This window comes from Octopus sinensis, linkage group LG23 (genome assembly GCF_006345805.1).
Source record: "Octopus sinensis linkage group LG23, ASM634580v1, whole genome shotgun sequence".
Lineage (NCBI taxonomy): Eukaryota > Metazoa > Mollusca > Cephalopoda > Octopoda > Octopodidae > Octopus > Octopus sinensis.
Genome location: NC_043019.1, coordinates 4,974,817 through 4,997,149, shown reverse-complemented (window position 1 = coordinate 4,997,149; position 22,333 = coordinate 4,974,817). Strand labels below are relative to the sequence as shown.

Below are 22,333 nucleotides of genomic sequence, written 5' to 3'. Positions count from 1 at the left end.
ATATATATATATATATATATATATATACGACGGGCTTCTTTCAGTTTCCGTCCACCGAATCCACTCACAAGGCCTTGATCAGTCTGAGGCTATAGAAGACACTAGTCCATGGTGCCACGCAGTGGGACTGAACCCGGAACCATGTGGTTGGTTAGCAAGCTACTTAGTACACAGCCACTCCTGCACCCATATATCTTTTGCTTGTTTCAGTCATAGGACTGTAGCCATGCTGGAGCACTGTCCTCAAGGGTTCAGCTGAACAAATTGACCTCAGTGCTTATGTCTTTGAAGCCTGGTACTTGATCTTTGTAACTACAGAACTGACAGAAGTCATATTTAGAGAATAAGGAATTGAAGGAAAGCAAGGGGAGAAGAAAAAAAAACTACTGTACCTCATTGTGGAAATGTTCATGAATATCCTTGTTCTGTTCTTGGGCTCGGATCACTTCCATCACTTTCCTGCAGAGAAATCCATATATATATATATATATATATATATATATATATAGGAAAAAAGCAACAAGAATGGATTAAAATCTCGGTACGATCGTTTCGTACGAGGACATCTTTAATAAGCTACAAAAAATGCAGTGAATACAGATGGCTCGTACTCGTCAGCCGAAAAAACATCAGAGAATTCCCAAACATCAAAAGGGGTAGATACATGTTTGGGAATTCTCTGATGTTTTTTCGGCTGACGAGTACGAGCCATCTGTATTCACTGCATTTTTTGTAGCTTATTAAAGATGTCCTCGTACGAAACGATCGTACCGAGATTTTAATCCATTCTTGTTGCTTTTTTCCTATTTGTAATCACCCCACTTGTCGTATGGTTAACACCATATAGATTTCCGGTGCATCCTAATTAAGGACCATATTCATGTGAATTCTTTAGAATTCACCAGAATCTCAATTACTTAACCGAATATATATATATATATATATAAAACTTACTTGGAAGAAGACGACGCGTGGCGTTTGATCATATAATAACAATTTAATAAATAAAACATATGCATACATACATATATGTACATACCTACATCTATATGTATATATACATGCATATATATATATATATATATATATATGAGTACAGGACACCACAAATAAACGTAGAACACAACGAGAAACGAAAACATAAAACCAAACAAGGAAACGGACTCTTTTTAACAACGAAAAAACAGAGTACAAGACAAACAACAGAAGGAACATTCCCATTCTTCAGCTGTCCCTGTTTTGACTCCATGCGTGTTTCGAAATTGCCCTTACCTTCGAAACACGCATTGAGTCAAAACAGGGGCAGCTGAAGAAGGGGAGTGTTCCTTGTGTTGTTGTCTTGTACTCTGTTTTTTTCGTTGTTAAAAAAAGTCCCTTTCCTTGTTTTGTTTTTATGTTTCCGTTTCCTGTTGTGTTATACGTTTTTTTTTTGGGGTGTCCTGTACCCATATATGCATGTATATATACATATAAATGTAGGTATGTACATGTATGTATGCATATGTTTTATTTATTAAATTATTATATATATATATATATTATAATAATATTAGGGAATAAATCCAAACTTACAGGGAAAAATTAGATTTAGAATTAAATCCAATTTTATAGTATAAATATATTATATTATATTATATTAGAGATAAAATCACTATTAGGCAAATCAAACAGTGAAAAACATAAGCCAATACATAAAATTAATTTAAAAATATAAAAGTAAAAAATAAAAAATTATTTAAATAATTTAAACTTATAAATTTTATATATATATACAAATATATCTATATGTATGTATGTATATTTTTATATTTATATATTCTTTTATTTATTTATTTATTTACATTTTTTTTTTTAAATATCAAAAGTATTAAAAGTTTAATAAAAGATAAAGAAATATAATATATATATATATTGATAAAAATAGTAAGACAACAGAAGAGAGAAAGAGACCTTGATATTATGTAAATAGAGGAATTTATCTGTAAATGTAATATGTGACAATTATTCGGTAGCCATGATAAAACTCCGAGTTTCGGATGCCGAGGTGGAAATCCATGCTGCCATCTCTTCAGTTATCCAGCCATCGGAAAAATGCCATGAAAAAAATCATAGCATTTTCATAGCATGTTTCCGATGGCCGGATAACTGAAGAGATGGTGGCATGGATTTCCACCTCGGCATCCGAAACTCGGAGTTTTATCATGGCTACCGAATAATTGTTACATATTACATTTATATAAATATATATATATATATAATAGTCAGCTACAACAGTTTATGCAACAATCATATGTACACAACATACTTGAAATTAGGTTTAGCCATGAGAAAGGTTCTATAAAAAATCTGAATGGCTACTAAAAATAGCAGTCAAATTCCCTGCAAACTCCATCCTATTGTCTTTAAAAAAAAAATCATCATCATCAACAAAATTGATGTAAAAAGTACTGATATAGTGCCACATGAAAAGCATTGGTGTTGGTCCCACGGAAAAAAAAAGCACCCATTACACACTGTAAAGTGGTTGGTGTTAGGATGGGTATCTAGCTGTAGAAACCATGCCAGAATAGAGAATGGAGCCTGGTGCAGCTCCCTGGGCTTCTCAGCAACTGTCAAACCATCTAGCCCCATGCCAGCATTTATGATGATGATGTTGGCAGGGTTGGATAGGATGTGATGGGCCCAATGGTTGGATTGTGCTTTGATATCTGCTTTGGCATGGTTTCTATGGTTGAATACCTTTCCTAAGGCCAACCACATCACAATGTGCACTGGGAGCTATTTTCAAGGTACCAGCACTGGTGACGTTGTCATGTAGCTTGTAAGACAGACAACGAACCTTGAAGGGGGCTGTTTTATGGGAAGGAGGTAAAAATATGAGAAATGGGGTCACTGCAGAACAGGTTTCTTTCAGTAGGGGAGTCACATGACTACTCACATTTAAGAAGAGGGGTGGGAGTGATTAGGTGGACCTTCAAGGTACAAGGTGGGTAGATACAAGTGGGTCAGAGAGACCAGGAGTGAGTGGATGAAGGTTGTTACCTTCTAGGTTTCCCAAGCCTCTCACTTAGCCTTTACCATCCACCACCTACATCATCATTCCACCACCATGTTAGTTCTGGCTGGGCTGGGTCTTTGCTTCAATAACCCTAAGTAGGTGACTTCATAGGAATTTTCAGGTGTCATCTATGCTACAGATATCTAAATCTTCCCCTCTGCCATCTTAGGGTCAGTTAGAATTTCTCTAAATCTATTCTTAATCGCAAGCTCTTTTAGTTTCCATATTTTCCTTTTCCATGTTGTCTTTCATTTCAGTCAATGGTCACTAATCTATGTTGCATAATATATTCTTTTTCAAGAAAGGTTTTGGTATTTACAATAGCACTACTGTTGAGAGTGTAACCTGTCCAACTGGTGCTCGCCAGACGGGTGGGTGTTTATTTGGCTTCCTAAAATGTCTTGCAAATTGTTAGATCACTTGCATCACAGAACTCCAGGTATCATACACCCTCCTCATTTCTTGAACCATAAACCATAGCCTCCATGTATACTGCTGAAATCATCACTGTTTTGGCCAACATCCATTGATGTTGCTGGCCACAATAATGAGGTTACTGTCAGGGTCTCACAGAAGTGGTTCTTCTGTCCTGTCTGCAGTGGGGAGTCATTTTTAATATCCACTTAATGACTTCTGCCAAGATGAATGTTGTTATTAAGTTGCCTATAATTAGAAACACTGACTACCTCAATTACTTTAGCTATTTCTCAGGTAAGAGTATGCCTTGTCTCTATTACTCAGCCAGAAAAATTTGTACTGCTGTCTCTTGCCTGTGAAGAGTGTGATTGAGGATTCCTTCCATCTTTCCTCTTGCACACAACACACAACCACTTGTCTCTGTTCCAGCATTTCCACAAACTCACTAAACCTACCTATCATTATGCCTATATTTATTGCTGCAGCCCTAAAGTCTTGTAACTTACAGGAAAAGGGAGCACGTCCTCTATGGTAAAGCTGTTTGGTTGATGAGCAAGGGAAAAGGAAGAAAGTGACATACAAAAGAAGGTATCTTGTCTTAAATGATAAGATAAAATAAATAAAGATCTTACCTGTTTTCTTGCATACAAACAGGGCATTCATTTTCACCATAACATTCAAAACAGCTAGTAAAGAGAGAGAGAGGAAAAAAGAAATTGTTAGATTCTATTAAAAAAAACAACTATTTTATTGAATTTAGGAATGACTTTTGTAATTAATGGCTATAGAATTATTGTGCAGATGAAGTAATTTGCTTAAATATCATTCCTATTATAAATTATCTGGCTTTATATTACTATTGCAAACCAAGGTGACAACCCCCCACTCCCTTAGTTTCCCTTATCTACGGTATTTGTACTTATTTGTGTTCAAGCTGTAGAAGATGTTTATTACAATTACAAATAATATTACCAATTAGTTATTGTCACCAAATTTGTGGTCCTTGAATTCTTTATTTGCCTCACCTTATCAGCCAGTAATTATTAAAAGATTCATTTCAAAGTGTTCATAATTAGCAGCTCCTATTGTCTATCATGCATATCTATATATACAAACAGCAAAATGTCTGTGTGCGTGTCCTTTAAAAAATCCACAATTTTTCAGTTAGAGGGCTCGCACTTTCTATGGTCATTCAAAACCGTCCAAGGGTGGTTGTGCACATCTTTACATTTCCCCAGCCACCCCGCAAAGCCATTAAAAAATCAATAGAATTTTCTATTGAAAACCCAATCAAAATGCCTGAAACTTGATATGCCAATTGAATGCCAGCTAGCTGTATGTGATTGGTCGGAGATTTGGACAGTACTCGCGTGTATGTGCGCATGCACACAGCTGTATATGCATGCACTAGCATTATGACCTGACGTTGCCGGGTCATAGTGCTAGTGTATTTATATAAAATTTTGATTATGTCTATATATATATATATATATATTGTTTTTACAACCCATGCATGAGTTGAAGAAAGGTTCTAGAGGCCAGTATTGCCACAACTAGATGCCCTTCCTGATGGCAACTCTTGTTTTCAAGTAGGATACTCTGACACTTTTGTATGTTGGCCTTCCAAATAACTGGACTATTTATGTAGCATCACGACTGTCCAAGTGGTGTTAATGTGAAAATGCTCATACAACATACACAAAGACATATATAAAAAGATGGGCTTCCTTGCAGTTTCTTTCTATGAAATTAAATGTGTCTATCTTCACCATTATAGGGTAAGGGCGTTTGCACTTTGTGGGACATTGCCAGCAAGCTAAACAAGAGTTGGAAAATGACTTACTGCTACAGAAGCCAAAGTGTGGCTGTACTGAAGCAGGTCATCAGGACACAACAGACATCAATTCAGCAGAGACACTGGATGCCTCCCCTGAAGACTTCCCTCGACCAATGCAAGACCAAAGTGCGTGATGATGTGTGTAGGTTAAAAGTGTCCGAGGAAGCTCAACCAGACGATGGTGAAACACCTCGCACCAATTTCAGGCCTTTTGCCTCCATTAGAAACATGGTACAGCATCAACAAAATTCCTTATGCATTTTGTTATGTCTTTTGCATTTTGAAATCTTGTCACGGTCAAATTTGCCTTTCTACCTTCTGGAATCGAGATATTATGACTGACTTAACCCTATAGAATTCAAACTGGCCGTATCATTTTTTTAAACATAAAACAGGTAGAGTATTTAGACTGGATATGGCTAGATGAAATGCCAGAGGGTTAACCAATAAGTGAACTTCATAAGTGGTGTCCAACATTTTTGTGAGCTCATCATTCTTTTTTCTTATGCTTAAGCCCCATGACAATTCTTGTTTTGTCCCAACAGAGATAAAATAAACTCCAGAATAAACCTCACCACATCTTTAGCCACTGTCTCTGAATCTCTGGTTGGAAACCACTGACACATTTGTTTTTTGCAAATTTTGATATTGATCTTGAAAATAAATTAATCTAATCTATTTCTGGTATTTTAACACTTATATTATTGCACGGTACATATGATATTAAGGCAGCGAGCTGGTAGAATCGTTAGCACGCCAGGTGAAATGCTTAGCGGTATTTCGTCTGCCATTACGTACTGAGTTCAAATTCCGCCGAGGTCGACTTTGCCTTTCATCATTTCGTGGTCAATAAATTAAGTACCAGTTACGCACTGAGATCGATGTAATCGACTTAATCTGTTTGTCTGTCCTTGTTTGTCCCCTCTGTGTTTAGCCCCTTGGGGGTAGTAAAGAAATAGGTATTGAGAGTCAATAATGTAGCATTCATGCCTTTGCCACAAACATTTACCATGTAAATGATGTGAACATGGTACATGTTGGAAATGAAAATTTAAACTTGGATGGTTAATGACTGACATTAGTTCCTTTATTCAACTTTGTATCGAACGATGTTACCAGGTGCTTTCCAGGTGAGTACTCAAACCGTTGAAAGCCACAGTTTTGCCAGAGTTTCTTATTTTAACCCTTTAACATACAAACTATTGTCAAGTGTAATGCATATTTATTCACATTGTTTTGAATTAATCACACATTATCTTGTAGCTTTGAGATTTCAAAGATGTGATTGTTTATTTTTAGAATGACATTGTAGGGTAGGTATGAGAAGCCAGACCTGGCTGGTTTTATTGTAAAAAGGATAGAATATTTGGGCCCTGATATTGCCCAAATATTTGAACAGTAAAGGGTTAAGTATGTTACATACAAGATATGAGACCACAAGATTCACACAGTTTCTTTTTTTATGTAAATACAGCAAATAATAAATTCTGTGTTACTTACTGTTGATGGTAAGAGTGAGGTTCACAGAGAAAATGTACCGAAGGGATTTCCAAAGGATGGTTACAAATACTGCATTTAGGGGCTTGGAAGATCTTTGCGCTGGAAAATTGGAAATTAAGCAGGTTAAACAAGGCATATGACTTTATGACTAAAGACAGGCCTTCATTAATGGCCATTATAAGAATAGTATTTTCAGTTGTTTCTAGCAATTTGTATCAGAACAGTAATCCCACAAATGCTAACGTGCAGTATATCCTTGCTAAAGACTATTAAAAAAAGGACAGAAAGGGGGGGTGGTATCTGATTTACATAGGTAATACAATACTTCATTACAAGAAGACTGTTTAACAGATGAACCAATTTTTGAAGAATTTCTTACAAGATGGAAGAGAAATAAAATGAAAATATAAGAAAGAGGCTTGATTTTTGACAACCAAGCACTAAATTCAGGTGAGAAATTGTGGTATATATTTCTGGATTTTCTTTGTGCCAATTGAGAGACAGAGAGAGAGAGCGAGGTGGGGATAATCTTTCAGGATGATGACGGCACTGCTGCTGCCACTACTATCATCATATGTTTCCATGGGTAGGATGGTCTGACACGGAACTAGTGAGCTGCAGGGCTATGTTGAACTCTGATATCATCTTTGGGATGGTTTCAATGGTTTTCATCATCATCATCATCATCATCGTCGTTTAGCATCCGCTTTCCATACTGGCATGGGTTGGACGGTTCAACTGGGGTCTGGGAAGCCAGAAGGCTGCACCAGGCCCAGTCTGATCTGGCAATGTTTCTATGGCTGGATGCCCTTCCTAATGCCAACCTCTCCATGTGTGTAGTGGGTGCCTTTTACGTGCCACCGGTACAGGCGCCAGACGAGGCTGGCAAACGGCTACAATCAGATGGTGCTTTTTACGTGCCACCTGCACAGGTGCCAGACGGAGCTGGCAAACGGCCACGATCAGATGGTGCTTTTTACGTGCCACCAAAACGGAGGCCAGGTGAGGATGGCAACGGCCACGATCGGATGGTGCTTTTTACGTGCCACACGAGGCTGGCAAACGGCCACGATTGGATGGTGCTTTTTACGTGCCACTGGCATGGAGGCCAGGCGAGGCTGGCAAACGGCCACGGTTGGATGGTGCTTTTTACGTGCCACTGGCATGGAGGCCAGGCGAGCTGGCAAACGGCACAATTGGATGGTGCTTTTTACGTGCCACTGGCATGGAGGCCAGGCGAGGCTGGCAAACGGCACGATCGGATGGTGCTTTTTACGTGCCACTGGCATGGAGGCCAGGCGAGGCTGGCAAACGGCCACGATTGGATGGTGCTTTTTACGTGCCACTGGCATGGAGGCCAGGCGAGGCTGGCAAACGGCCACGATTGGATGGTGCTTTTTACGTGCCACTGGCATGGAGGCCAGGCGAGGCTGGCAAACGGCCACGATCGGATGGTGCTTTTTACGTGCCACTGGCATGGAGGCCAGGCGAGGCTGGCAAACGGCCACGATCGGATGGTGCTTTTTACGTGCCACTGGCATGGAGGCCAGGCGAGGCTGGCAAACGGCCACGATCGGATGGTGCTTTTTACGTGCCACACGAGGCTGGCAAACGGCCACGATTGGATGGTGCTTTTTACGTGCCACTGGCATGGAGGCCAGGCGAGGCTGGCAAACGGCCACGATCGGATGGTGCTTTTTACGTGCCACTGGCATGGAGGCCAGGCGAGGCTGGCAAACGGCCACGATCGGATGGTGCTTTTTACGTGCCACTGCATGGAGGCCAGGCGAGGCTGGCAAACGGCCACGATTGGATGGTGCTTTTTACGTGCCACTGGCATGGAGGCCAGGCGAGGCTGGCAAACGGCCACGATCGGATGGTGCTTTTTACGTGCCACTGGCATGGAGGCCAGGCGAGGCTGGCAAACGGCCACGATTGGATGGTGCTTTTTACGTGCCACTGGCATGGAGGCCAGGCGAGGCTGGCAAACGGCCACGATCGGATGGTGCTTTTTACGTGCCACTGGCATGGAGGCCAGGCGAGGCTGGCAAACGGCCACGATTGGATGGTGCTTTTTACGTGCCACTGGCATGGAGGCCAGGCGAGGCTGGCAAACGGCCACGGTCGGATGGTGCTTTTTACGTGCCTTTGTTAATTTGCAAATCAGAGGGAGATGAAACAGAAGGTAAAAAGAAAAAAGAAAAAGCAAAGCAAATGGAACTTACGAAGTCTTTAATTCTTCAATTTGGTTTTTTTTCTTCAGAGTGTCTTCCCTATATTGTTGGATAAGCCGTTCGTCTTCAGTTATCTGATCATTTTCTTGCTGCAGGCGCTTGACAATATAGTCCTTCGGTGGAAGAGAAAACAAACTCACATCATTGCAGGCACAGAAGCATACGGATCTTGCAGAAGCTACCTCAACACCCACACACACACACACACACACACACACACACACAAAGCACACACACTAACCTCATGTAAACTTACTTCACACACACACACACACACACACACACACACACAGTGAAACTAAGCTGATTATGTGATAAAAAATACAGAAAAGAAAAAAAATTAATTTTCACTGGCTCAGTCCATCTAATTACAAATAGGAACCATGCAATTTATTGCTGTGGGCCGCAGCTGGGATCAGTGCATAATTGATATTTTGTATTTTAATTTTTAAAGGCTTCGTGAGAAGAGAAAGGGAAATGGCCATGACCTTCTTGCAGAGCTTCCAAGACTGATGCGAGGAAGACATACCCAGGCCAAATACCTAATCTGAATGTTTGTGAGAGAGTGGACTATACTAAGAGCACCCACAGTTCTGGTTGAGGTGTTGGTGTTGTCAAACCAGGCAACAGCTTAACCCTTTCGTTACCAACCCGGCTGAAACCAGCTCTGGCTCTGAGTACAAATGTCTTGTTTTCAGAAGTTCTGAATTAAAATCTTCCACCAAACCTTAGTTACAATTTATGTTCCTAACACTAGCTGAATGATAACTAAGTTATTTTACTAAATTCTTTGTTATATCCAAAATTAATTGAAAGAAACACATAGGCGCAGGAGTGGCTGTGTGGTAAGTAGCTTGCTTACCAACCACATGGTTCCGGGTTCAGTCCCACTGTGTGGCATGTTGGGCAAGTGTCTTCTGCTATAGCCCCAGGCCAACCAATGCCTTGTGAGTGGATTTGGTAGACGGAAACTGAAAGAAGCCCATCGTATATATGTATATGTATATATATGTGTGTGTGTGTGTGTGTGTTTGTGTGTCTGTGTTTGTCCCCCTAGCATTGCTTGACAACCGATGCTGGTGTGTTTACATCCCCGTCACTTAGCGGTTCGGCAAAAGAGACCGATAGAATAAGTACTGGGCTTACAAAGAATAAGTCCCAGGGTCGATTTGCTCGACTAAAGGCGGTGCTCCAGCATGGCCGCAGTCAAATGACTGAAACAAGTAAAAGAGTAAAAGAGAGCATCTCAAAATAAATGCAGTAACAAAAGGGTTAAGTCTGTTCCACAGAAAGTGGATTTAAATCCTTTCATGGGCTTGGAGACTACAAGGAGTCCCTTAGAAGAAGATGAAATTCATAGTGAGTGGGTTATAAGAGATTTTCCTTCTTAATGATTTCTTTCCCAAATGACACAAAACTGTATCTGGAGATAAAAAGAACAGCTCCTACGTTATAAAACCTTTTCTGTAATTTTGTCTTGATAGAATATAGCAACAAATTGCTAACTGGTAACTCAAGATGGCAGTAGATAAGAACAGCGAGTTGGCAGAAACGTTAGCACACCAGGCGAAATGCTTAGCGGTCTGTCTTTGCGTTCTGAGTTCAAATTCCGCCGAGGACGACTTTGCCTTTCGTCCTTTCGGGGTCGATAAATTAAGTACCAGTTACACACTTAGGTCGATGTAATCAACTTAATCCCTTTGTCTGTCCTTGTTTGTCCCCTCTATGTTTAACCCCTTGTGGGTAGTAAAAGAAATAGCAAGGCGGCGAGTTGGCAGAAACGTTAGCACACCGGGCGAAATGCTTAGTGGTATTTCGTCTGTCTTTACGTTCTGAGTTCAAATTCTGCTGAGGTCGACTTTGCCTTTTGTCCCTTCGAGGTCAATAAATTAAGTACCAGTTACGCACTGGGGTCAATACAGTCGACTTAATCCCTTTGTCTGTCCCCTCTGTGTTTAGCCCCTTGTGGGCAATAAAGAAATAAGAACACCATGACTTGAGATGTGCTATGTCTGAGGGACACGGCTAACGTAGTCCTGCATACGTCATATGAGTAAAAGTGACAGTCATGGCTAGAAGGCTTTTGAATGTGTCTGCTTCGTCAGAGATGTCCTGGATCTAAACAACAGGATATATATTGAGCTAACAAAAGCAATCACAAAATCTGCTAAAAGGAGCAGCCAAACACACTTTGTATTACATACTGTTGTTATAAAACAAAAGGGCACTTTGGTTAATGTTGTCTTAGATATACAATATCTGAAAATAACAGATGGGATGGTCAAAGTTGGAACGTCTTTGATAATGTCTACTTGACTAGAATTGACCGTTGCCCAAACCAGTGGTTCTCAATTATTTTTTTATCTATGGACCCCAATTTATTTTTATTTTATTTTATTTTATCTAGTTTCAGCTCACAAGCTGTGGCCATGCTGGGGCACCACCATTTGGTGTTGCTACATGATTTTACTTCACGAATGCTTTTTAGCAATTGCCATTTGGTGCATGAGAGAGTTTGATGCAGCTGCCCTCATCTGCACCTCCTGCCGTGAAGTTGGTTCATCTGGGACACCTGACAGGAAGAGATCCAGTTTTATTTTAAAGACATCTGCATCCACCAAATGCAGGTCTCTCAAGTCCTTCGGGATGATATTGAAGAGCTGTGGGCCAATGTGTAAAAAAAAAAATTCTATTATTGTTTTATTATTAAACTAGCAGTATCGCCCGGCGTTGCTTGGGTTTGTAAGGGAAATAACTAAATAAGCATTTTTAGAGATGTAAAGTATAATAGCCATCTCAATATGGCTAACCACAAAGGGGGGGGTGTCACTGTAGCTTTTTATGTTCTGAGATTTAATAATAAATTTTTAGAGAGTTACTTCCCTTATATATGCCAAAAATGCATTAAAAATGGGAAAAATTGATGGTAAATTTTTTTTAAATCGTAGACTCATCGTAGACACGCGCTAATACCCAGAAGGGCTCGATATGAATCACGACTATAAGATACCCGGTTTTGGTTAAACTGCACCGCAAAATGTGGGAGTAGTTAGGAATCTAAATCGTAGGAGACAGACAGCACACAACCTCACTTTTATATATAAAGATATTATTAGGGATTGTATTCAGAACTAAAAGCAATTTATTGGTAATAAATTTTAACAGCAAAATCTTATAAGGACCCTCAAGGGCCTTATGGATCCTGGTAGAGAACCATTTAGCTAAACAATAACAACAAATACTCCCTTAAATGACCCCTTTCATGAAGGAATTTACCTTTACAACTGACAGTGTAGCAGCAGAGTTGTTGGCCAATGTCTGGATGACGAGTAACGGAGGCAACAGGTTCTTCTTGTCGATATTTGAAGAGTGTTAAGGAAGGTTTTTCTTGATAACAAGGGTCACTAAGAACAAAGATATACTTCAATGCAGAGGTAGAGTGGTGCAGCAATGCTCTGTGAGGGACGTCAAAGTGCATCACAGGTTTTCAAAAATCTGGCAGCATACTATGTTTGGCGCAAGAGAGATAAAAGGTAAAGGCCGTCTCTGAACAGCCGAGTACACGATACGAGTTCAGATTCCAGTCAAGCCATTTTTCATTTTACTTACTTATCAGGAGTGACTGTGTGGTAAGTAGCTTGCTTACCAACCACATGGTTCCGGGTTCAGTCCCACTGCATGGCACCTTGGACAAGTATTTATCTACTATAGCCACGAGCTGACCAAAGCCTTGTGAGTGGATTTGGTAGACGGAAACTGAAAGAAGCCTGTCGTATATATGTATGTATATATATATATATATATATGTATATATATGTATGTGTGTATGTATATGTTTGTGTGTCTGTGTTTGTACCCCCAACATTGCTTGACAACTAATGCTGGTGTGTTTACGTCCCTGTAACTTAGCGGTTCGGCAAAATAGACCGATAAAACAAGTACTAGGCTTACAAAGAGTAAGTTTTGGGGTCGATTTGCTCGACTAAAGGCAGTGCTCCAGCATGGCCACAGTCAAATGACAGAAACAAGTAAAAGAGAGAATATCTGATAATCCAAATCAGTGAGAGCTTCTCTCTGCAGTCGTTTAACTTACCAGTAATAGCAGCCAAATCTCACTCAGATCAGAGCCTACAATCTTAAAAATAGGACATATTGGACAATATACTCTCTCACAGAAAATATGGGATGGTCGTGGCTGGAAAGCATTTAATTAAAGGTCTTCTTCAATCAAATGTGGCCTAGGTCTAAACAACCCGAAATAGCCAACATTAGTTAGCAACAAGGCGACAAGCTGGCAGAAACGTTAGCACGCCGGACGAAATGCTTAGCGGTATTTTGTCTACCGCTACGTTCTGAGTTCAAATTCCGCCGAGGTCGACTTTGCCTTTTATCCTTTCAGGGTCGATTAAATAAGTACCAGTTACACACTGTGGTTGATATAATCGACTTAATCTGTTCGTCTGTCCTTGTTTGTCCCCCCTGTGTTTAGCCCCTTGTGGGTAGTAAAGAAATAAGAAAGATTAGTTAGCAACATGGAGAGGGAAATGTCCAGCCAACATAATTTACTTTCCAGTATGTAATGTAAACGGTGAAGCTTTATAAGTATTAACCCAACAAAGCGAGGAAGATTGCAAAATATTCCATCCTATGATACAGGAAGAACGTTTCTAATATCAAAAAAAGGCAATGAAATAGAATATTCAAAACAAAAGAAGTTGATAAGTGGATGTACTTGGATGCTGTATGGTGAGAGAGAAATGGAGATGAGGAAAATGGTGATGTATCCAGTATGAGAGAAGAATTGAAATAAGACAAAGGATGGAAGTGAGTAAGGCAATTAACAGGTGAGAAACTGAATAGAGACAGACAGACAGATACAGATAGATAGATAGATAGATAGAGAGATAAACAGATGCAGATAGATAGATAGATAGAGAGACCCTTCTGTCTGGCAGTCGTCATGATAGATCGTTAGCCACTACACATTCTTTATTTTCACTTCTTATTTCCTTCTGTGTCCCTTTCTGTAGAAGAGCGTAGGCTCGAAACGTAAAAGACTTTTTCTATTACTGAGCGTTATACTAATACATCTGTTTGTTTTGTACACCACCTGTCTTCGTCTTTTTTTCGTAAACTCTCCCTATATATATATATATATATATATATATTATATATATATATATAGTTGCCATGATAGATCGTTAGCCACTACACACACTTTTTTTCTGTGTCCCTTTCTGTAGAAGAGCGTAGGCTCGAAACGTAAAAGACTTTTTCTATTCCTGAGCGTTATACTAATACATCCGTTTGTTTTATACACAACCTGTCTTCGTCTTTTGTTTTTTTCGTAAACTCTCCCTATAGATAGAAGTAGATGGATATAGATAGATAGATAGATAGATAGAGTGATGATGATGCTATCTGTTCAATTAGGTTTCATCAAAGACTTCTTTCAGATTTAATAATCAAAGCATGAAATACATATGTAGAGTTTTATGTTATTTAACTACGATTGTTTCAACCTACACATGTCTGTCTGTGTGTGTGTGTGTATGAGAAAGAGAGAGAGAGATAAGAAAACAAACATAGAAAACACACTAAATAAATACTCAGGTATACACTCAAGTATATGTATATATATATATATATGTTATGATATATATGTTATGTTTTCTCTTATATTTCTTGAGTTTGTTGCACTGATGAACATGAAATGCATATTCTGTATTAAATGCGAAATCACATGTGATATGTAACTGAATTCTTTTTTAAAGTGATGTGTTTTGAAGTTTTGCATTCGGTAAAATTTTGTTTATTTTTAGTAGTTTTGACCGCATTGGTCCCTCTTAGCGTGTTGGTATCTACGAATAGTAGTACCCTCAATATAATATAAATGAATATTTTCAAAGAGGAAGAATTTACGGATTTTTTCTCTTACGGGGTTTTTCACGCTGACTACTGATAATTTCTTTTAAAGATTTTATCCTCAATTGTTAATATATATATATATATATAAAGAGGGAGAATTTATGAAAAAAACAAAAGACGAAGATAGGTGGTGTACAAAACAAACAGATGTATTAGTATAACGCCCAGGAATAGAAAAAGTCTTTTACGTTTTGAGCCTATGCTCTTCTACAGAAAGGAACACAGAATGAAACAAGGAGAGAGAAAAAATGTGTGTAGTGGCTAACGACCTATCATGGCAACTGCATATATAGTGGTTGCAGTAAAATTTGAACTTCTGGTTATGTGTCCAGTAATCCACCCTTCATACCTCACAGCCACTGTGTCTCATAAAGCATATTGGCCTCCCTCTGCATTATCCTCATCCCCAAAGCAGCTGTAGTCTGCTATCAACAGGGAAACATGCTTCTGCACATTTCTGACGGTGTCAAATAAAAACACTTATTAAAGGCATGAAATCTGCAAAGGATATGAGAAAGAACTTCCATGAGGAAAGTTTTACAGTTGTCTTCTTTCATTGCAAAATACGACAAGGACTGAACCCAGAGATTTGGTTCTTGAATTCTGGAAAGAAAGAAAAAAAAAAGAATCAAGCTATATTTATTGAATTTTCGATACAACAGTGGGTTTTTACAAACTGGGAAACACATAGTTAATACACAGTGACACACTCCCAGATATACACACACACATATATATATATACTAGCAGTATCGCCCGGCGTTGCTCAGGTTTGTAAGGGAAATAACTATAAAGCATTTTTAGAGAGTTATAGCCAAAAAATAGCAAAAAAATGGAAAAAAAATGATGGTAAATTTTTTTTTGAGAGTAAAAAAAGGTTGAGTTGCGTCCCCTAGACAGTCTGTGGTTTATTTTTTTTGATTCTCGACCCCATGTCGAATTTATCGATTTTTTTCAGAACTGGGGGAACTTTTCAAAATTTTCGCTGCGTTAGTTTTGAATTATGACATTGGGCTATGTGTGTGTCAAGTTTCATCAGAATCGGTTGAAAGCCGTGGTCAGAGTGAGGGTACAAGCAAACAGACACACAGAAACACGCACAGACAAACTGCCATTTATATAGAGAGAGATAACAGATATACATACAAATAAATATATATATATATATCATCACGACGACGATGATGATATATATATATATATATTTATTTGTATGTATATCTGTTATCTCTCTCTATATAATGGCAGTTTGTCTGTGCGTGTTTCTGTGTGTCTGTTTGCTTGTACCCTCACTCTGACCACGGCTTTCAACCGATTCTGATGAAACTTATATAACTTATATAAACTATATATAATATATATATAATATATATATATATATATAATATATATACACAATATAGATAGATAGATAAGAATTTTATCAAACACAGGATAATGCTGATAATGTTGAATTTAACTTAATGTATAAAACAGATATACATACATATATAATATATATATATATATATATATATATATATATATATATATATAAAGATATAACAGATATACATGCATATATATAATAGATATATATAACAGATATACATGCATATGCATATATTTATATCTTATAATTAAGGGCTAAAGAGGGTTATTCTAAAGCCAATACACTGATTTATCCACTTATAATCCACTTGTTACAGGAAAATTGAAACTGAAAACAGGCAACTAACCTTTAGAAAATTAAAATTTCGTTATCTCTATATTGAATCAATTTCGGAATTAATCTTATAAAAAGATATATTCTTTCTTCAGTAGAGCTTTCGATGGGATATAAATAAAATACTCACGTGTGATCATGGAAAAAGCACAAGCTAAAAACATAACTACACTTGAGTACATCACTTATATCTAAAAATAAGATTAATTCCGAAATTGATTCAATATAGAGATAACGAAATTTAAATTTTCTAAAGGTTAGTTGCCCGCTTTCAGTTCAATTTTCCTGTAGCAAGTGGATTATAAGTGGATAAATCAGTGCATTGGCTATTGAATAACCTTCTTTAGCCCTTAATTATATGATGTTTATACTTCAACCGTAAAGGTTTTTTTAATACACTGCCACGCTTCCTGATGGATTCCTTTTCTGTAGAGAAAGGGATTTCATCCTATATTGTTAGTATTTTTACCGTCCAACCCATGCCACCATGGAAAATGGACGTTAAACGATACTGATAATGATGATGATGATGACGAAGGTGGATCAAAAAGCTTTAGGACTAGTTACGTTTAATAAAAAAAATAAACTTATACACCTAAGTTTTAACGTCATCTCCTTCAAAATAGTTACCTTGCACAGCAATACACCAGTCCCAGCATTACTGCCAGGTTTGGAATCTGGCCTGAAAGTCATTTTCTGTAAGTGAGTCAAAGACCTGTGATTTGCTTCGGATCTCAACAATGGTGTTAAAATAGCGACCTTTAGCTACATTTTCATCTTGGGGGAAGAGATGAAAGTCCACAGGTGCTAAATTTGGTGTGAATAGGGTGGATGCGGAAGTGGTACCTTGTTGATTTGGTGAGAAACTCATGAGTGAAGAGAGCTTGGTGAAGAACCCAATTCTTCATGTTCCACAGATCTGGTCCCTTTTGCCAAATGTCCTTCCTCAAACACTTCAAAGAGATTGCAGTAGAACTGTTGATTGATGATCTGGCCCTGGAGGGGACAAATTCTCGATGCACAACACCACATTTCCAGGTGTTGAAGCCTCCATGGCACACTCTGTTAAGTGGTTGGCATTAGGAAGGGCATCCAGCTGTAGAAACCAAGCCAAAACAGACTATTGGATCCTGGTGCAGCCCTTTGGCTTGCCAGCTCTTGCCAAACCATCCAACCCATATCAGCATGGAAAACGGACATTAAATGATGATGATGATAATAATGATGATATATACATGACAATAACATGTATCACCCATGTTGTGGATGTGTGGCAATAAGACATTCATATTTACCCACCTTCAACTGAGAATCTTCTCAGCAGTAGAAAAATTATAAATTTGTACTTACCCAAACCGTTTACATGTGTTAATAACCTGTCCATATTCATCATGGTCCATGTGATAGCGTAGAATTTGTTCATAACTGCAAAAAAATATTACAATGCTGTCAATAGGAACATCATAACACACTAAAAATAGTAATCTACACACACACACACACACACACATATATCTCTTATATAAAATCTGTTCTATGTATGTGTATGTGTGTGTGTGTGTGTTTGTTCTTGGATCTCAGGCATCCTCCATCTGATTGCGCACAAATTTGATATGTAGATACTGACGGTATCAGGCTTGTATAAATTTGAAAAAATTACAAAAATCGATTCCAGGTAAGAATGCGATCGATAAAGCCGTGGGAAACCGTTTTTCTTTGGAATAGAAAAAAAAGTCTATCTTTATTTGTTCTTTTGCTGGTGTCTCAAATTTAGGTTAAATCTATGGGACGGTCGGACAAGTTGTTTTGAGAAAATTTGGTTTAAATGTTTGACAACATAGCAACATCCATTGGACATGGGGGCATTTTGCTCATATATATATTTCTTTACTACCCACAAGGGGCTAAACACAGAGGCGACAAACAAGGACAGACAAAGGGATTAAGTCGATTACATCGACCCTAGTGCGTAACTGATAATTAATTTATTGACCCCGAAAGGATGATAGGCAAAGTCGACCTTGGCGGAATTTGAACTCGGAATGTAACGACAGACGAAATACGGCTACACATTTCGCCCGGCGTGCTAACGTTTCTGCCAGCTCGCTGCTCGTATATATATAAATCTAAGTCACAATATATGGATTCAACTAATCTGGCAGTACTCATAAAAAAAATGCTCCTTAATGTATCATTCTACAAAACATAGAATATATATACTATATATATATGCATAAAGTTATAAATGACAGAGAAATAGTTTCATGGAATTTTATTTAACAATAAGAAAATTCTAGTATCATGACAAATTGTTTCGTAGCTTAAAACATGTAAATAATTTATATTATTATATTTAATAATAAATAAATTACTTTCATGTCTGCATTAATGCAAAATGCAAGAAATCCTTCAAAATTATGCAGAATTTAAGTTACAGGCTGATTTGCTGGTGTAACAGTAGTACACTTAGTTGCATGAACAAAGGGATGTGGGTTCGACTCCCACGCAGATAGGAAAGCTTTCTTTTCAGCAGTGGTGCCCCAGCATGGCCGAAGCCTTTGGGCTAAAACATTTTTAAGGATTTTACATCTTCAGGTGAAAAACTGTCTTCGTTAAATATAATAAAATAAATCATTTGTGTTTTTAAGTTACCAAACAATTTGTTGTGGTATTAGAATTTTCTTTTTCTTTTAGTTGTTTCAGTCATTTGGCTGCAGCCAAGCTGGAGCACCACCTTAAAGGGTTTTAATTGAAGAAATCGACCCCAGGACTTATTCTTTGTAAGCCTAGTACTTATTCTATTGGGCTCTTTTGCTGAACCACTAAGTTTTGGGGATATAAACACACCAGCAATAGTCAATATTGTCAAGCAATAGTGGGGGTACAAACACAGACACACACATAAATATATGCATATATATATCTTCAATGGGCTTCTTTCAGTTTCTGTCTACCAAATGCACACACAAGGCTTTGGTTGGCCCAAGGTTATAGTTGCCCGAGGTGCTGTACTATGGAACTGAACTTGAGACCACATCTGCATGTATGTGTGTGTGTGTGTGCACGCCAGCCTCGTCTGGCACCTGTGTCGGTGGCACATAAAAACACCATCCGAGCGTGGCCGTCTGCCAGCCTCGTCTGGCACCTGTGTCGGTGGCACATAAAAAACACCATCCGAGCGTGGCCGTTTGCCAGCCTCGTCTGGCACCTGTGTCGGTGGCACATAAAAGCACCCACTACACTCTCGGAGTGGTTGGTGTTAGGAAGGGCATCCAGCTGTAGAAACACTGCCAGATCTGACTGGACTGGTGCAGCTTTCGGGCTCCCCAGACCCCAGTTGAACCGTCCAACCCATGCTAGCATGGAAAGCGGACGTTAAATGATGATGATATATATATACACATAAACATATATAGACACACACATAAACACACATACATACATACACAATGGCCATTATCTAAATGGGTACATAGTATAGTGAATACAATTGAATTTTTCCTTTTTGGTTTTACATTGCATATATACACATTTTATATATTTGCACCAACATATATATATATATATATATATATATAAGGATGAAAAGGGACACACGAGTTGATATATATGGAAAAAATAGTCAAGAGAGAAAATGCTAAAATAATTTTATAAAGAACATTTCAGTACCGGTTTCGGACATTTGAGACTTTTTCAACTGTAGCAATTAAATAATTAAATTTAGAAAAATTAAAAGAAAAGTTTTTTTTAAAAGAATATTTGTATAGTGTTTATATACAAGGGGCATTTTCCTTGTTTCTGCCTGTCTCTGTCTCCCTAATTTAATTATTTAATTGTTACAGTTGAAAAGTCTCAATGACTGAAACCAGTACTGAAATGTTTTTTATAAAATAATTTTAGCATTTTCTATCCTGACTATTTTTTCCATATATATATATATATATATACAGGGAGAGAGAGAAATTGTAGTAAAAGACACATGTAATACATACAGCTCAGCCTTTTCGTAAAGGTAGAGTATACCAGCAGTAAAGTTGTGCATCTGACAGAGAACAAGGGCTTGGTTGATATCATAGCCAGCCTGCAGAAGAACCAAAAAAGATACGGGTTAAAAGGAGAAGGAGGGCAAAAGAAAACTGAAAGAAGGGTCAAGAAATAAGGGGATCAGGGAAATCACGATATAATGATCTCAAAGGATGTGGCTAGGGGGATTATTATATGGTGTTAAGGAGGAGAAGTTGGTGTAAGGTAAATACGACCCCTTAACCCTTTAGCATTCACACTATTTTGTTAAGTGTAACGAATATTTATTCACATTGTTTTGAATTATTTATGCAATATCATGTCACTTCAAGATTCCAATGATATGATTGTTTATCTTTAGAATGATACTGTAGGGTTGATGTGAAAGGCTAGTTCTGGCAGTAGTACTAATATATGTAGCATATTTTGGGGACTGGGTTTGCTGGGCAAATGTCCAAAGAACACATAAGTACCTTATGTATGTGTGCTTATATATATATATATATATATATATAATAATAAAATATTAGGGAGTAAATCCAAACTTACAGGCAAAAATTAGATTTAGGATTAAATCTAATTTTATAGTATAAATATATATTATATTAAATTAGAGATAAAACCACTATTAGGCAAATTAAACAGTGAAAATCATAAGCCAATACATAGAAATAAAATTAATTAATAAATATATAAAAAATATAAAATACAAAAATCTAATTAAAATATTTAAATTAAAGTTAAAATTTTAAAAAAGTATTTAAATTAATAAATTAAACTTATAAATTTTAAATATATATATATATATATATATATATAATTAGTGAATGGAAGAAATGGAGTTGAACGAAGATTGTACAGAATTCCTTTTATTACATTCTACACATGTTTCAAAGGCCACAATTTTCCAAATTCTGATTAAATAAGGATACCATATTGCAGCTTTCTCTTCAGGAAAAACCAGGAATTACGTTGTCAGAACAAAACAAAACAGAGGCGCAGCAAAGCAATTCGAATGAGGACGCTCCTTAAGAGCCCATGGGTAAACTGTTTATCAATGCACGTTGAAATCGGGGGGTTGGTGGGGGCCGACAAAAGGTCCGTTGGAATAAATCCAGGTCAGGCCGCGGTCAAATCTAGTAGGTGAGGAATTAATGAGAACAAGGGGTGTGGAGATGTTCTGTGTGACCAAAACTAATGTTCTGAATATTTCAAGAATACAGGGAGTATTTTTTAGGTGCGAGACAAAACCTACCTAAAAGCATGTATGTGTATACTAGCCTATGTGTGCGCCGCCATATGTTGGCGAGGGGTGCTAGATAATGAGCACTGCTGAAAAAACCTGTCAGGCGGCTGAAATAATTCTGTGTTCGTCTGTGGCCTGCTTGTCTAAAAATTATCATCGTCAAAGAATCATAAGGGTATATATAATTCCAGCGTTTGCTTCTAAAAAACCGACCAATCGCCTAAGGGGAGTAATTTCCCCTTGCAAGAGTTATTCAGAGATTTTTTAAAAAGTTTTTTCAAAAATTATTTCCAAAAATTATTTTCATTTTAATAGGGTAACAAGGTGTTAATTGTCTTAGGTATCATTTATATGTAAGATAAGTATGACGCCGCCAATGGGGACA

At 37.9% G+C, this 22,333-nt stretch overlaps 1 protein-coding gene across 4 annotated transcripts in view; it reads right to left on the bottom strand.

Annotated features, from left to right (window-relative positions):
- Positions 1 to 22,333, bottom strand: part of LOC115223483 (vacuolar protein sorting-associated protein 11 homolog) — an 86,435-nt gene that overhangs the window by 5,686 nt on the left and 58,416 nt on the right. For all 4 annotated transcript variants that reach the window (XM_029794086.2, XM_036512605.1, XM_036512604.1 and 1 more), the window contains 8 exons: positions 20,672 to 20,760; positions 18,030 to 18,104; positions 15,486 to 15,577; positions 12,323 to 12,408; positions 9,038 to 9,159; positions 6,813 to 6,911; positions 4,108 to 4,161; positions 393 to 459 (listed from right to left, as the gene is read on the bottom strand). In XM_029794086.2, coding sequence (XP_029649946.1) covers positions 393 to 459; positions 4,108 to 4,161; positions 6,813 to 6,911; positions 9,038 to 9,159; positions 12,323 to 12,408; positions 15,486 to 15,577; positions 18,030 to 18,104; positions 20,672 to 20,760 — 684 coding nt within the window. The remainder of the gene's footprint in view (positions 1 to 392; positions 460 to 4,107; positions 4,162 to 6,812; positions 6,912 to 9,037; positions 9,160 to 12,322; positions 12,409 to 15,485; positions 15,578 to 18,029; positions 18,105 to 20,671; positions 20,761 to 22,333) is intronic.